Here is a 14,358-nt window from a genome sequence, read left to right as displayed (position 1 = left end):
CCAACACATACCTATCTGCCGGAGACATGAGCTGAAGCAGTTGAGTTTGCTACGTATTCGAGTGGATTCTCAGTGACCCGTAAACGAAAGGTATAAATCGGATGATCCCATGCACTCTCAGGTCCACCGCATGATCCCAGTTTGCACTCTACCTGACCAGTTACACTCCGCTGACAATGGAACCTGAAACTATCAACTCCGGCTTCAACATGGGCAACGAGCTCGACTACATGCTGGATCGAAGCTACACAGCAGCCTCGCGCCTCAATTTTCAATTCTATTTATGGAAAGAATCACTCCAATTCAACCTCCACCCCTCCATCGACCTCGGCCCTGCCGGTGAGACCGTCAGAATCGCCGATCTAGCCACGGGCACCGCAATCTGGCTCTGCGACCTTATGCGGGACCCAGCCATGACGCCATACACTCTGCAGCTGGACGGTCTGGACGTGGACCTGAAAAATGCCCCTGTACTTGAATGGGTGGCGCCTTCCATCAGTCTTCGCCAATGGAACATCTTTGACGAAGTCCCTGACGACCTGCGCGGAAAGTACGACGTCGTCCACCTACGCCTTCTCGTCCTGGTCGTGCAGGAGAGCAACCCTCTCCCCATCATCGATAAAGTTTTCCAGCTCCTGAAACCAGGTGGATACATCCAGTGGGACGACCTGAACTATCCCGACACGATTGTGGCCAAGCCCCCCACTGCGCACCAAAGCAATCAGGCCAGCCCAGCGTGCGATGCATTCGTGCAATTTGCCCAGTCCAACGGCCGTAATGATTGGGTGCTGGATCTGCCACAATCGTTGATGGAGGGGCATGGTGGATTCGTTAATGCCGATCTGTTTCATTTTATCGATCGGCCGGAACTCTGCAAGGCGAATGGAGACCAGTATATACTCGTGCTAGAGGAATTTGCAGCTCGGCTGAAGTCTGCGGGAAAGGTGAATGAGACGTCTCGTATCTATGACATGATTATTGGGCTCGCTGAAGAATCGCGACGGGGGTTCCACTTGTCTATGCCGAGGGTGGTCTGTGTGGCTCAGAAGAGATCGTCACTCTAGGATAGCGTCTGCTCTATAACGAATCCTCCTACTCTGCTAGCTAGATCAATGAAACAAGAAAAACAATACTGGAACAGCTTTTGTGTCTTTCCCATTGTGCTTATGACACGTGATATGTGCTTCTTGGTATAGATAGCTGGCTTTAACCTCTCTGCAAGAGGAGCAATCACATCCCCATCTTCGATTTAGCTTATAACACCATTTGCATCCATAGCGCTCTAACCAACCCGCAAATAAACCCAAACAGTATGGCCGAAATCGACACATCAGTCTGGTACAAAGCAGATATAGGCCCTCGCCTCAGCCAGCCCATGCGGGATATTTTCTCTCAATGGAGCGGTATAAGCGAGGGTCAGCTTGATGCCCATCTTCACGCTGTGGTATGTCTGCCTAGGTATTCCCATGATGGTCAGCACTACACTGCACCTATTAACAATCACAGCGCGACAAAGCGTGGCAATACGGCAAATACCCCTGCGTAGGCCAGTGGATGTTCCTGCTGCCCGGCATTGCCAAGTTCCCCCAATTCCCTGCTGTCATCGATCGCGCCCTCCAACCAAGCACAACCATCATCGATCTCGGCACGGGGCTAGGTCAGAATCTGCGTTTGTTCGCCGCGAATGGCGTCTCTCCCTCTCAGATGTGGGCCCTTGATCTGAGTCCCGAGTTGTGGCAGTTAGGTTATGAACTGTTCAACGATGACGATCGAATGAAGGGTGTCTCGTTTATCCCCGCCCAGTTCCTCACCGATGAACCGGAGCAGCTGAAAAAGCTCCGCGGAAAGATAGACATCATGATCGCGGGGCAATTTCTCCATCTTTTTTCCTGGCAGGGGCAGATTGACGCTGGAAAGCGGATTGTTGAGCTGTCCCGGCCAGGTACCATCCTTATCGGATATCAGCAGTCGCGTCGTGCCGCGAGAGAATACATCCGGCCCTGGGGGATGATGTTTTACCATAATTTAGAGAGTTTTCAGAAACTCTGGGCGCTTGTGTCGGCAGAGTCAGGGACACAGTGGAAGGTTGAAGCCACCTTGGTGGATTTGGTAGATTGGGGTATGGAGACCGAAGATACCCAGTGGATGCCGCCAGACCACCAGGGGTTGAATTTCTATCTCACTCGGGTGCGATGATGTGTGATGTTCCGATGAGGAGCGGAGATCATTTCCCTGCAGAACCTGGTTTTTCACGAGTCTCTCCACCCAGCTGAAATATCTTGGTTGCTGAAGACGGCCCGCTGAACTGCTGGAGAACAGAATCCAGAACGATCCACATAGTTCATTAATTGAGCCAATAAGTCTATGACAGCTGTCAATGAGTGAAGATGATCGATAGTGGGCTTTAATGGGTCTGTCGCTTGCGGAGTGACGCATCGGAAGTTTATTCTCCACAGCTATCGCTGATAGGTCTTCTATACGCTCGCTTGGGCGGGATGAAGAATAGTCTAACCGTGAAGAATTGTATCCACAACATCCACAGTTACAGCTGTGCAGGTGGCGATAATAGTTATATCTTACAAAGATATCTGCTCTTTTAGAATTTGTTTTTCTTGAATATTATCTACTTTTTTCAGTACGACATCACACGGTAGGAGTAGGTATATCAATAAAGGTCCTCCTTGCTCGTCCCGAAAGAGGAAACCTCCACATTGCGGTTATCTATAATAGAAGAAGCAATCCGAGCATGATTCTGAGCATAAGGCATAAATTAAGATAAGGGCCATTAGATTCTAGTTTGAGCTAAATATCCACGCATTATGCTAAGTTGTATTTTATTGATTATTCCAAGCCTGGGCAACACGTAATCGATCAAGCGCCATACTCTATTCGCCCTGCCCTCGACCTTCTTCCCCTGCGCTGTGTGAAAGATATAGTAACGGATAGCGGGTCCTCGCCAAACAACCGTAGGCATGAATATAGCCGATTATCCTGTAGGTCAATAATGGAAGTTTATACTCATTTATCGTCCTTTTTTCTACCTCAAGTTTGTCGACAAATTTGAATTCCGACACTTTTTGCCTTATCATGTCCGGTGCCAAAGGAGGGAATAGAAGGGAATAGAAGGGAGAGAGAAGAAAGCTGGCTGATTTATATTACTGAGTAATTGTTTTTTTTCACTATTTTTAGTTAGAGAACTCTGTAAGTTTGGAAACTATTTCTGGCGCCAATGGGCTCCATTAATTACCCAAAACAAGACCCCAAGATATGAATCTCCACTAAACACGATATTTGTAGCACTGAACTATGTAAAAGTTCTTCTTCCAGATATATGTATGATGGTCAGTATCCTCAATCTAATTTACAACCCCATAATGTCTATGTTGATTCGGAAATGATTACACGGTTCATTGATCGGTCCCTTCAGTTGTCCACTTTGCGTACTTTATAGTCACACAAACAGAGCTGCTCCATGACTTAATTAATTACCATTTCATCATCGGACGTTTCAGGTATTCACCTGAGAGAAAGTGGGATGTAGGATGAAGAATATTTGAAGCAGGAATTATTGTTGTCAAATATCCAGTAGTGTTGGTTTGGGTCGGGGCGGGTTATTGAGTTCGGTATTTTCAAGGATTCTCGCACCGCCCCTTTAGGATAACACTATATAGTATTCAGGCTAATTGTAAATTTCATAGTAGATTATGATTATCTAAATGAATGAATGAACAGGTTTCTAGTCTGGTATTTTATATTCTATTCCTTTATTCGTAAACTCACCTATGTTCAACTATTCTACTTTCATTTTGAAATTGTCACTTTTAGCTATTTATAGATTAGTTGAAAAATATCTTATATGTAAATTATTGAATTTAACAATAAATGGCATTCATATATCTTCCCTTTGGCATGTATATCTAGCCATCCGAATACCCTGATAGCTGAGAGCAACTGGGCAAGAACATATTACACAAACGTCAGCCAGCTCCACACACCAATCACATGACCACAGTATCTCAGCAGAACATGAGATGGCAGAAGAGTGCGAAGGTGCTGTGATAGCTGTTTTTATAATGTGTGGGGCTGGAGATAAATATATATATCCGGAAATTCGCTTTTAGATAGATCAGCCGGCTGTCCACGAGAGGAATATCCCTTGTCGGAACTGTCTACACTGGTTCTACTTGAGGGTCAAAGTTTTATATCTCAACACAATTCGCCCTTGAAAGAGACCCTAGGCAAGTCTGAAGAAGAAATACAAATGCCGTAGAGAAAGTGAATCTCCGATACTCAATCGAGCCAAGTCCAATCCAGCATATCCACCATGCCCTCTACAAATTGCCTAGAAGAGGTGGACTGGATATAGAGATTTCTCACAAGTAACCATTATGCGCCCATTAGAGCTTACGCCGCGGTTGTATTCCAAACAAAAAAGCTTATTTGTGCTCAATCACCGAAAAATCAGTTCTCTCCTATAACTCATCTATCATTATATATCACTCGAAAAATGCAGCGGGTAGTTCAGGGCCCCAAATCGCCAACAAAGCTGGCCCCGCAGGGATCATATATCCAATTACGTCTCTGCATTTACTAAGTCGCCATCGGCGTAGTGTTCGATCATATTGCCCGAGAAATTCCCACCAGTAATTGAAGATCTGAGACCGCAGGACATAATGTCCCACTCCCGAGGCCGGCCTATATCTCTTCTTGACCAGCAACTGATGACCTGGCTGCTGTGTGTCGTAGTCATGGACCTCGATTGAGCAATGGTGCACGTGCGATGTCGTCGTGCTGGGGCCGAGGAAGAACGCGTGGTCTACGGGGGCTCCGTTCCCAGATAGAGATGCATGAACACCGTGACAGGGATTCGCTAACCATTTTGGTCAGTGTAGAGAAACTCGGTTGTTGGATGTTGAATGTTGAGGTATAGAATTGTGATCGGGACTCGAAAACCTGGGTTGAAAGGCCAAAATAACCCGGCTGAAGTGCAAAGTTAGCTACCTATTCCCTGTAAATCTCGAGATCACGGATTTTGATTTTCTGAACTGCAGCTGGCCTGAGTTCGAAAAAGGATTAATGGGATTCTGATTATAGACCAGGAAGGGAATTCTTCGGGGTCGGTGGTCACTACCAAGGAGCCAGCGCCTGGGGCATCCGTTAGCTCTTGCATGGGACCGGCCTTGGGCAAGGCCCCTGCTCTGGGGCCTAGTGCGTGACGGGGGTCTATAGGTCATTGTTAAGCGTCTGGTTCCTTACCGTTTGGAGCCTTCTAGACTAGCTGCTTCGAAGGCCCTTTCCAGAAACTTACCGTCGCCCTTCTGCGCATAATACACGTAGTGATTGGGGTCATATCCGCGGTGGCAGCTTTGTTCGTCGGTCTGGTGCGCAGCTTGAAGTTCAAAGTCCAGCATGAACTGATGGATCTCATCTAGGCTTGGGTATTGGTAGCTGATATGTGGCAGCTTCTTGAGATTGATACGGGTATCTGCGTTGATGCTCTGCTTGTGTGACTCCAGGCCTTTTCCCATCATGTCGGTGTCGGGCAGCGCGCCTCCGAGATTTGCTGAAATTGTAGGAGGGGATATGTTCAGCTGTCCGCCGTTGTAAACACTTGAGTGCGGTAAAGGCCTGTTGTGATACCGGTTAAGGTGTTTATAAGCGTCCGCTATCCTCTATCCTGGTGCCGTCATTCAGCGATTATCCTCACAACGCCACCCGCTTGCCGCCGGTATCAAAACGCGTGACAAGTCCGTCAGGAATCGTGTGGGCTACGGATGTACATTCTACTTGTAAACGTGCGTGCTGGATATATTCTCCTTTCATCAGATTTCATCTACTTCTAATGGTCACTTTCGAACAGCTAGTTCGATTCTCCGTCGGTGATCACATGCATTACGGTGAGCTGATCAACACCGACGGCAACAGTACGAAGTGCAGCAGCTTGATGGTACTCCCTTCGACAAGTTGCTTTCAACAGATAGAATCTATACTGTGCCTGACATATGTTGAGCTGGCTTTGAAAATACGCCCACTCAAATCTCTCAATCAACAAACATCAGCTTTCATCGCCCACCCCAAGTACTCCCATGATTATCTGCACGCGAAGGAGGTCAGTGTAAGCCCTTTATTTTCCAACGCACACGGACCCATTCCACTAATTAAACGACCCCTATAGTTGAATGTCCCGACCTACCCTCCAGTCTTCACCGAACCCACGTACGCCCTCGCTGGTCCTTTAAAACATTCACATTCACCGTGATGCGCAATCTCACCTCGACTACGAGGTCGAATAAACCGTCATCATAGGCAAGGATACAAAGAATGTCTCAACAGGGAACGCTCTGGATTTTGTTATCAAATACACCCCGCGGGATGATCTCTCGGAGCGCAACTTTCAGCTCGCCGAGGCGTCTGGCAATTTTGCTACGCCAAGTCGTTCGACCAGCTCGCTCCCATCGGACATGTTCTCATCAGCTCCCAGGAGGTGCAAGGCCCGCAGCAGATGAGCCTGGTCACCAAAATGAATGGCCAGGTGAAGCAGACTACCAATAGCATTGATATGATTTGGGGGGTGCGCGAGATCACTGATCGTCTGTTGCGCGGAATTATCCTGAGAAAGGGCATCGTGTTTATGACTGACACCCCGTCGGGAGTAGGCTTTTTCAGGAAGGAGCTCTTGCAGCATGGAGATGTGGCGAGGGTGAAGAATACAGCGAAGTATCTGTAGCCGGGACCAGTGGGTACTACCAAGTTGATGTATGTGTTTTTAGGGTGGAACAGGCCCACAGTCCTTATAGAACGTCCGGGGAGATATACGACAGTTACATACCTTTCGTTAGCATCATATAGGTTTACATGCAATTGACAAAATATTGCCCTATAGCAGATAAAAATCATTCGGTTAAGAGGAATCCCACCGTGGTTGCATCCTACGTGCAGGCGTTCGTTCTTCTCCCAATAGTGGCCCTTACCTGCTGTGAGTGTATGTGGGAAGCCGAGACGACGGGACGCCAGCTGTGGGACTCCTCCAATTCTTGAGTTGCATACGGGTGAAGGTAAGATTTCAGTAATGAGGACGACGTCCGAAGTTCACATTTACTCCTCTTTACGCGGGGCCTTAATTGTAGCTATTCCGATTTACTACCCCGCCGAACTTGTGTCGATCTTCACTCGGAGGTAATTTTCCTCATTCGATTTCGACCATGGCGGTCCCTCATCCCCCGCCCCCGCTTATTGGGCACCGAGCTTTGTTCATTTGACGTCTATAATGTTGTTCGAGGTTTCCCCACCCCCTCTTTACTGATCATATGGTAGACAGCCGAGGTCCGTGGTGGGAATGGTGATTTCTCTAGTTAGGATACCCCAGTAGAGAGGACGGACCAGTCGACACTACTTATTAGCAACGCCCTGTTCATATAACTATGTCCTATCGAAACACTCTATTTATAATTGTATTTTTGACGCTTTTCCCCAAAGCTGCGAAAATCTCGATCGATAGGTGAATCAGTCGGGTCAGGCAATATCCTAGCATAGTTACTAGCACCGTTCCCACAAGTTCACCATGACAAAGACCACCGTGGATATGCCACACCAGGTGGAGGCTCCTGTCCTGGTAGTTGGCGCTGGACCCATCGGAATGATAACGGCCTTTCAGCTCGCAAAACGGGGCATTCGAACGGTTCTTGTGGAGCGCAACCTGGAAACTACGAAATGGCCCAAGATGGATATCACCAATCCACGATCAATGGAGCTGCTCCAACGTCTAGGGCTTGCAGATGGGCTACGAGAGAAAGGTTTTTGACCTCTCGCTTTGCTTACAGATGGAGCAGTTAGCTAATATTTTCGCTTTTTCAAGGCGTACCATCGCAGTTTTCGTTTGACTGCATTTTTAGCACTGGACTATCACCTGGGGGACAAGCTCTGGCGAAATGGGTATGAAAGCATTTTATTCGTCTTCAGGCTGAATATCATATGTAGCGTTCTCACATTCTTATTGAATTTAGGATCTACCGTCTCCGGATCAGCAGGCAGAGAAGATACGGAATAACTGCGACGGGACGATGCCGCGCTACCCGTATCAGAGATGTTCACAATCCATCTTCGAAGCCTGGCTAAAGTCTCTTATCCAAGAGGAGCCGCTAATCGTTTCCTACTTCGGGATGAAATTCGAAGCGATGACTGAGTCGACGGAAAAGGTTTTATCGACTGTGACCAACATAGTTACGGGAGCGAAACACGCTATCGAGAGCCAATACGTCGTTGGCTGTGATGGCGCCAGTAGTCGCGTGCGAACCTCCACCGGAATCAAGCTTTCCACGTCTCCGATGTAAGAATTCGCTAGTCGTGATCCGATCAGCGTCCGCCCAATTTAACATACCGTTGTGCTAACGTGCATATCTGTTGTCGGCAGCTCCGGACCGACACTTCTAGTTCACCTAAAGTCCAGAGACCTTGAAGTTATTCACCGCCAAGGTCAATTTTGGCACCTTTTCCTGTCGAAAGGGAGTGTTGTGATCAGTCAAGACGAGAAAGATACCTGGACGATTCACACTCCCATTCCGCCTGACACGGACATTGCCGATATTGACCTTGAGCAAGCCGTTTATGCTGCGCTTGGGGACTCAGGTCCTCCACAGCCAATCAAAATTGACAAATTACTGGTTAGTAGCATATGGAGGGCGAACTTAGGTGTCGCAGAGCATTTCCGCTCACCAAATAAACGCGTGTTTCTAGCGGGGGACTCAGGTACGACTGTGTATAACCTATGGCACTGCACTGGGGTCTAGGGGCTTCCTCACTGCTGACACGTTGACAGCTCATCAGAACATACCATTCGGTGGATATGGCATGAACACTGGACTTGGAGATGCCTATGACATCGGATGGAAGCTGGCCATGTTTTTGAATGGCCAGGGCGGCGAACGGCTCCTCGAATCATATGAGGCTGAGCGGCGACCAGTCGCCGTTCGTAATGTTGCGATGTCAGGTCGACATGCTCAAATTCACATGGATTATGCTGGATGGGTTCGACAGACAAGCGAGGGGGAGGTTCGCAGTGACAGTCCTGAAGGACAGGCACTGCGTGAACGCATCCAATGCCATGTCTATGCCAACGACGGGGAGAATAAGAGTCTGGGAATTGAGATGGGGTACAGACTCAGCTCATCGATCATTCTCTTGGAAGACGACCTAAGAAATGAGCCGAGGTGTAGTGAGCGGGATTATGTTGCGACTACATGGCCTGGCTCTCGAGCGCCGAATGTCATACTGAATGACGGAGTGTCCATTCATGACCGCCTTGGACCCGATTTTACTCTGGTCGACTTTACGACCGATGGGGCCTACGCAAAGAAATTCAACAGGGCAACCCCCCAGGCCATAAAGAGGCTGACTGTTATACAGTTGCCCCAAGAGACCATGGCTCGGAAGTTGTGGGAGAGATCTGCTGTTTTGGTACGCCCTGATATGCATGTGGCTTGGCGGAGTGGTGAGACAGATGGACCTTGGAGCAAAGAAGACACCGAGAGAGTTCTGAAGAGGTGCTTAGGTTATTGAGAGAGCCATTGGCCCCTATGCAGAGTCAATATGAGTAAATTTCACGCCGAGGAAGCGAAATTGTTCGGGATGAATCTGATCTGGGGTGGTTGGTGGGGTCTATGCTCTCTATTCAATGGCGACAGTTTATATGGGGACAATAGTATAGAACACCGAGATGGGGCCTACACTTATTACTATATCTCTCGTGGACCAGTGGTGATCTGAGGTTCTTTTTTCGATGACAAAATATGTAACTCCAGTGCGACTCAGATACCGAGAGAGCGTTGCGCCCGTCGCAACACACCCACAAAGGAGGACATCCGCTTTTCCGTATGGCGCTGACGACATGTTCATTCGTAGTCGTTGAATTGTCCCTTTCCGAGTAGATTTCAATTTGTTTGGTGTAGTTGCTTATGGAGATAATGCGGTAGTTGAGGAGATACATAACTATTTGATCAGTAGCAGCTCGTCGGTCCTTCAGGTGGCTATTTCCGCGGTGGTAATCTCTCGTGCCACTGATAGATCCCACATCCCGTTGAAAGTATTCATTGGGCTATAAGTCACCACGACGAACTCTCTCGTCCCACCCACTTCCCTCCCCGGGTTGAGTATGGAGACTAACCCCACAGCAGGGGTGAGGCGGATGTACTCGGCTTTGCCGAATGTGGGACCTACTCGCATCACTGCAGGCTTGGCATACACTGCCAACATTCCACGGATTTACGGGTGTCCGAGCAAATACTATACTCCACTGACGTGTGGACTTTCGTGAGAAACGCGGCATGCCGTGAGACAACAGTCAGTTAGGCAACCCGAACTTGTTGAAATTGTTCTCTAGCTTTCTTTGAAGATGTTATAGATGCCCGGACGATGTCCAGCCAATGAGGGTAGATCAAAGCGGGTCAGAATAGAAGGTGCCCCGAGCAAGTCGCTTCCACCTGTATTTCTTACAAAAAAAAGGCTGTAGTATCAGGAAAGTGGCTAGTGGGGGTAAATAGCCAGAATTATCATTCTGAAAAACGATTGAACAAGACAGTAAGGAGTATACCGCACTTTCACCCAGGATAGAAACACTTTCGACTCTGTTTAGACTCAGCCAGTCCCTCTGGCAGACCAAATAACAAAGACGGGTGAAGTAATCATCTCCTGGTATTTGTTAATCCAAGACACCATCGGACTAATACGTCATTTGCTATAGATTCTCAAATCCTTGCCGCGCCTGTCCTTCCTTCTGTGATAAAAACTACTTAAAGATAGTATGGCCTTAATGTAATATGTTATCTTTACAAAAAGAAAAGACCGACCCCTTGCCTGTGATATAATGAAATGAAAGAAAATCATAAATAGGAGGAGGGATAATAGCTCTACATTACATCAGTCAATGAACTATAGAGATAAAGCTTAGATGATGGTAACCTTTACAGGTATCATATAAAAAAAATAGGTAGCATATATTAATATTCAGCTGAATCATTTGAGTCGGAGTTTTTGATTTCTTCACTGTCATTTGCCCAGCACCCAGCTATCATATGTATATAGATCCGTGCATAAAATATTACTACCAGACAAATCACGATCTTACTACGTACTGTGTTTATCAATCCCAAAACCAACCGCAACTATCTAGGTACCTACTCAGATACTATTCTGAATAATTCTTTACTTTCTAGCTATATTTCTATAATTGCAGAGTTCGGTTAATAATATACCCCTTTGAAAATAATAAACTTACCCATCCATGACAAACTGACTATACTAAGATATATACTCATCCTGCTATTACTACTATATATATCGATTATAGAAATTAGATGCTAGACTACTATACACCAATATACCACTGATCTCATAGTATTAGTTTCATTCTATCATAGATAAGATGGATCTCTGAACTTCTGGGACTCTTCTAAGGATGAATCCATCAGTAATTACATTGATATATAATACATCTTATGATTTCGTGAACCAAATTAGTTAGATTTTACCTGGAAATGTAATACCATATATCTCCAGTTATTTTGTCAATTTGAATTAATCCAAGCTTTTCCGGGTCCGGTACCCTAATAGCATCACTAATAATCAACAATAAAATGCTATGTCTTTCAAGGTAACGAAGTATGGTGGACAAAAGCGGAATCTTCCGAGAAAGAACTAGGGCCGCCAGTCAGCTCCGAATGTACAGGCAGAATTCTTTCTGATCTTAGCCGGCAACGGTGTTAGCCATTTTACGCCACGGGATCTTAGATTCCGCGGGAGGACAAGAACGGACACCGCTGAGTGGCGGTTTATTCAATCCCCGCACACAAACACTGGGGTAAGAAGACTCACAGTTAAGCGAATACTTGCACTGGGACTCCAATACCGAAGTCCATGTCTTCCAGCCCTAAATGGCATGGCCAAAGCATATTGCGGGGTCCCCGGATTTCTGGAAGAATTCTGACATGATATAAAATGCATTGACATCCTTGGCTCAGTTTGATCAGCAACATACTTTACAGGCAGCTGATACTGACACAATTCACTATGCTTCGTGGAAAGTCGCTCCACCTCGCACAGGTCCTTCTCACGGTAGCTCCTGCATTTATTACATACGGGTACAACCAAGCCGGAGTAGCACCCCTTGCCAATCTGCAGTCATGGTAACTTACCCCTTGAAGAGGTTATTGAAAGATTTGGTTTGGCTGATCAATTATGTAGGGTCACCACATTTCCAGAGATCGACACGCTCAACACCCATGGTGCCATTAAGGAAAGAAACTCAACAAGGAAAGGTGCAGTCATTGCCTCTTATCAACTGGGAGGCCTTCTTGGGGCGCTTGCGTGTGCGCATATTGGTGACCGCTTCGGCCGGCGAAAAACTGTCTTTATGGCTACTATTCTTACGATCATTGGGGAGCTGCTTCAGGCATCTTCTTATAGCATCATTCAGTTCACCCTGGGTCGAGTCATTCTAGGCATCGGGGTCGGGCAACTGAGCGCCACTGTACCGGTATGGCAGGCTGAATGCAGTTCTGCAAAGCATCGTGGTCAGCATGTGGTAGTCGATGGGATCTGTATGGTCCTGGGCTTCGTGATTACGAACTGGGTTTCCTACGGGTTCGGGAAGACGGCAGGTGAAACCCAGTGGCGTGTCCCATTAGCCTTGGCTCTTGCCTTTCCCCTGATTATTCTCGGGTCGTTGTTTATGATTCCAGAATCACCACGATGGCTAGTTATGGTATCCAAGAGGGACCAAGCAGCTCACAGTTTAGCGGCATACAGGGGTCTCCCCGTCAATGATGACGTGGTCCAAAGGGAAATTGCGAGCATTGAGTCATCGCTAGAGCTCACAGCGCAATTTAAGAGCTTCACACTACGAGAGCTATTCATGGGCGATGATAAAGAACGTCTATTATACCGATTCGCCCTTTGTCTTGTCATCCAATTCTTCCAGCAAATGTGCGGAGGAAATTTGATCTCCACCTACATTTCCACCATCTTCGAGGAGAACTTGAACCTTGATAAAGATTTGTCCAGCATACTAGGCGCCAGCGCACTCACATGGAAATTCGTATGCAACTTCATTCCGTTCTTCGCAATCGACCGCTTTGGCAGGCGCAAGGTGTTCATGCTTAGTGGGGCTGGAATGTGCATTTGCATGATAGTATTAACTATTACGACCAAGTTCTCTGACGCCAGTCGGGGCCTCTCAATTGTCTCTGTGGTCTTTATCTGGCTTTTCAACATGTTCTATCCCATTGGATTCTCTGGCGCAAACTTTCTCTATTGTACTGAAGTTGCTCCTATGCGCCTGCGTGTGGCCATGTCGTCCGCATCAACCGCAAACAAGTGGCTGTGGAATTTTATTGTCGTGATGGTTACACCTGTGGCTCTTGATACAATCGGGTGGAGATACTATATTGTATATGCTGTTATCTCTGCCTGTATCCCAGTCACTGTGTATCTCTTCTACCCAGAGACCATGGGCCGCAATCTCGAAGCCTTAAACGAGGTGTTCCACGATGCTCCGTCCGCATGGCATATTGTGGCGATGGCGAGGAGGCTCCCACAAGGAGACGTGACAGACGTGAATGCGCAGATCGAGGACGAGAAGTGTACTGTGGAACAGAAGGAGCATGCTTGAATTTTTTGCTATCATTGGTCTCTGTTTCTGCTTTTTCTTGTTTCCATTCCATTTTCTTTCTTTCTTCAGCCACAACAATGCATGTTTGTTGTGTAAATAAAGATCACACTGCATTGACTATCCGTGTAGACTCCTATCATAGTTTTTGCAGAAGAATGGAATACCAGATACAGCACAAGGCACTAAGTCTAACAATATTTCAAGTGTGACTGTACAAATCACATAATCCGACGCTAATGTGAAACCTATGTAACCGGCCATGGCTAATAATAATAAATAGGAAAGCAGAGAGATACACAATGAAGGAACGCTATCTCGTACAACCGAATTACCAGAGCCCTCAGAACCCTTCCGGGTACCACAATCTAGAATGGTTATTATCCGACTTGGAATTGCGAGTTCTTGGGAACCAGCATCTTTGCGTCATGTACTTGAGCATATCCTGCCAACCAAACAGGCAGTGATGTAGGGCCATGGCGTCGCGAGGTACCAGTCACCGAGCGGGAACGAATTTGTTCGATGCTCGGACTTATTGCCTTCTATTGCCCACATGTCCAGATGGGGCTGCGGTGGCGTGATCCGTTCCGCGGAAGCCCCATGAACATACAGTCTTTCAGCTAGGCAGTGGAGTGGATAGATCGTGATCATGGGTGACGGACGGAACATGATATGCCGCGGAATAGTACCCATGGGAATTA

The 14,358-nt window shown here is 47.2% G+C and overlaps 5 protein-coding genes across 5 annotated transcripts; 4 read left to right on the top strand and 1 right to left on the bottom strand.

Annotated features, from left to right (window-relative positions):
• Positions 1-209: 209 nt before the first annotated feature.
• Positions 210-2,363, top strand: BO88DRAFT_478831 (class I SAM-dependent methyltransferase; the record flags this gene model as incomplete). Its single annotated transcript, XM_025712029.1, has 4 exons — positions 210-1,031; positions 1,142-1,146; positions 1,312-1,444; positions 1,507-2,363. 4 exons carry the CDS (start codon positions 210-212, stop codon positions 2,194-2,196), a joined length of 1,650 nt encoding a protein of 549 aa, XP_025565693.1. The 3' UTR covers positions 2,197-2,363.
• A 2,133-nt stretch (positions 2,364-4,496) lies between these two features.
• On the bottom strand, positions 4,497-5,531 carry BO88DRAFT_423688 (uncharacterized protein; the record flags this gene model as incomplete). The annotated part of the gene is made up of 4 exons (XM_025708666.1): positions 4,497-4,825; positions 4,899-4,980; positions 5,132-5,198; positions 5,257-5,531. 4 exons carry the CDS (start codon positions 5,529-5,531, stop codon positions 4,497-4,499), a joined length of 753 nt encoding a protein of 250 aa, XP_025565692.1.
• A 311-nt stretch (positions 5,532-5,842) lies between these two features.
• BO88DRAFT_451567 (uncharacterized protein) lies at positions 5,843-6,506 on the top strand (the record flags this gene model as incomplete). The annotated part of the gene is made up of 3 exons (XM_025710640.1): positions 5,843-6,115; positions 6,176-6,230; positions 6,307-6,506. 3 exons carry the CDS (start codon positions 5,843-5,845, stop codon positions 6,504-6,506), a joined length of 528 nt encoding a protein of 175 aa, XP_025565691.1.
• A 1,055-nt stretch (positions 6,507-7,561) lies between these two features.
• On the top strand, positions 7,562-9,555 carry BO88DRAFT_413055 (monooxygenase; the record flags this gene model as incomplete). The annotated part of the gene is made up of 5 exons (XM_025708106.1): positions 7,562-7,793; positions 7,856-7,932; positions 8,004-8,326; positions 8,411-8,745; positions 8,816-9,555. 5 exons carry the CDS (start codon positions 7,562-7,564, stop codon positions 9,553-9,555), a joined length of 1,707 nt encoding a protein of 568 aa, XP_025565690.1.
• A 2,305-nt stretch (positions 9,556-11,860) lies between these two features.
• BO88DRAFT_478827 (sugar porter family MFS transporter) lies at positions 11,861-13,836 on the top strand. The gene is made up of 2 exons (XM_025712028.1): positions 11,861-12,176; positions 12,235-13,836. The coding sequence occupies exons 1-2, from the start codon at positions 12,061-12,063 to the stop codon at positions 13,658-13,660; spliced, it is 1,542 nt and encodes a 513-aa protein (XP_025565689.1). The 5' UTR covers positions 11,861-12,060; the 3' UTR covers positions 13,661-13,836.
• The last annotated feature ends 522 nt before the right edge of the window (positions 13,837-14,358 follow it).

This window comes from Aspergillus vadensis (assembly GCF_003184925.1).
Source record: "Aspergillus vadensis CBS 113365 unplaced genomic scaffold BO88scaffold_5, whole genome shotgun sequence".
Taxonomy (NCBI): Eukaryota; Fungi; Ascomycota; class Eurotiomycetes; order Eurotiales; family Aspergillaceae; genus Aspergillus; species Aspergillus vadensis.
Note: the sequence above shows the minus strand (reverse complement) of the source record. Positions and strands in the feature narration are given on the sequence as shown.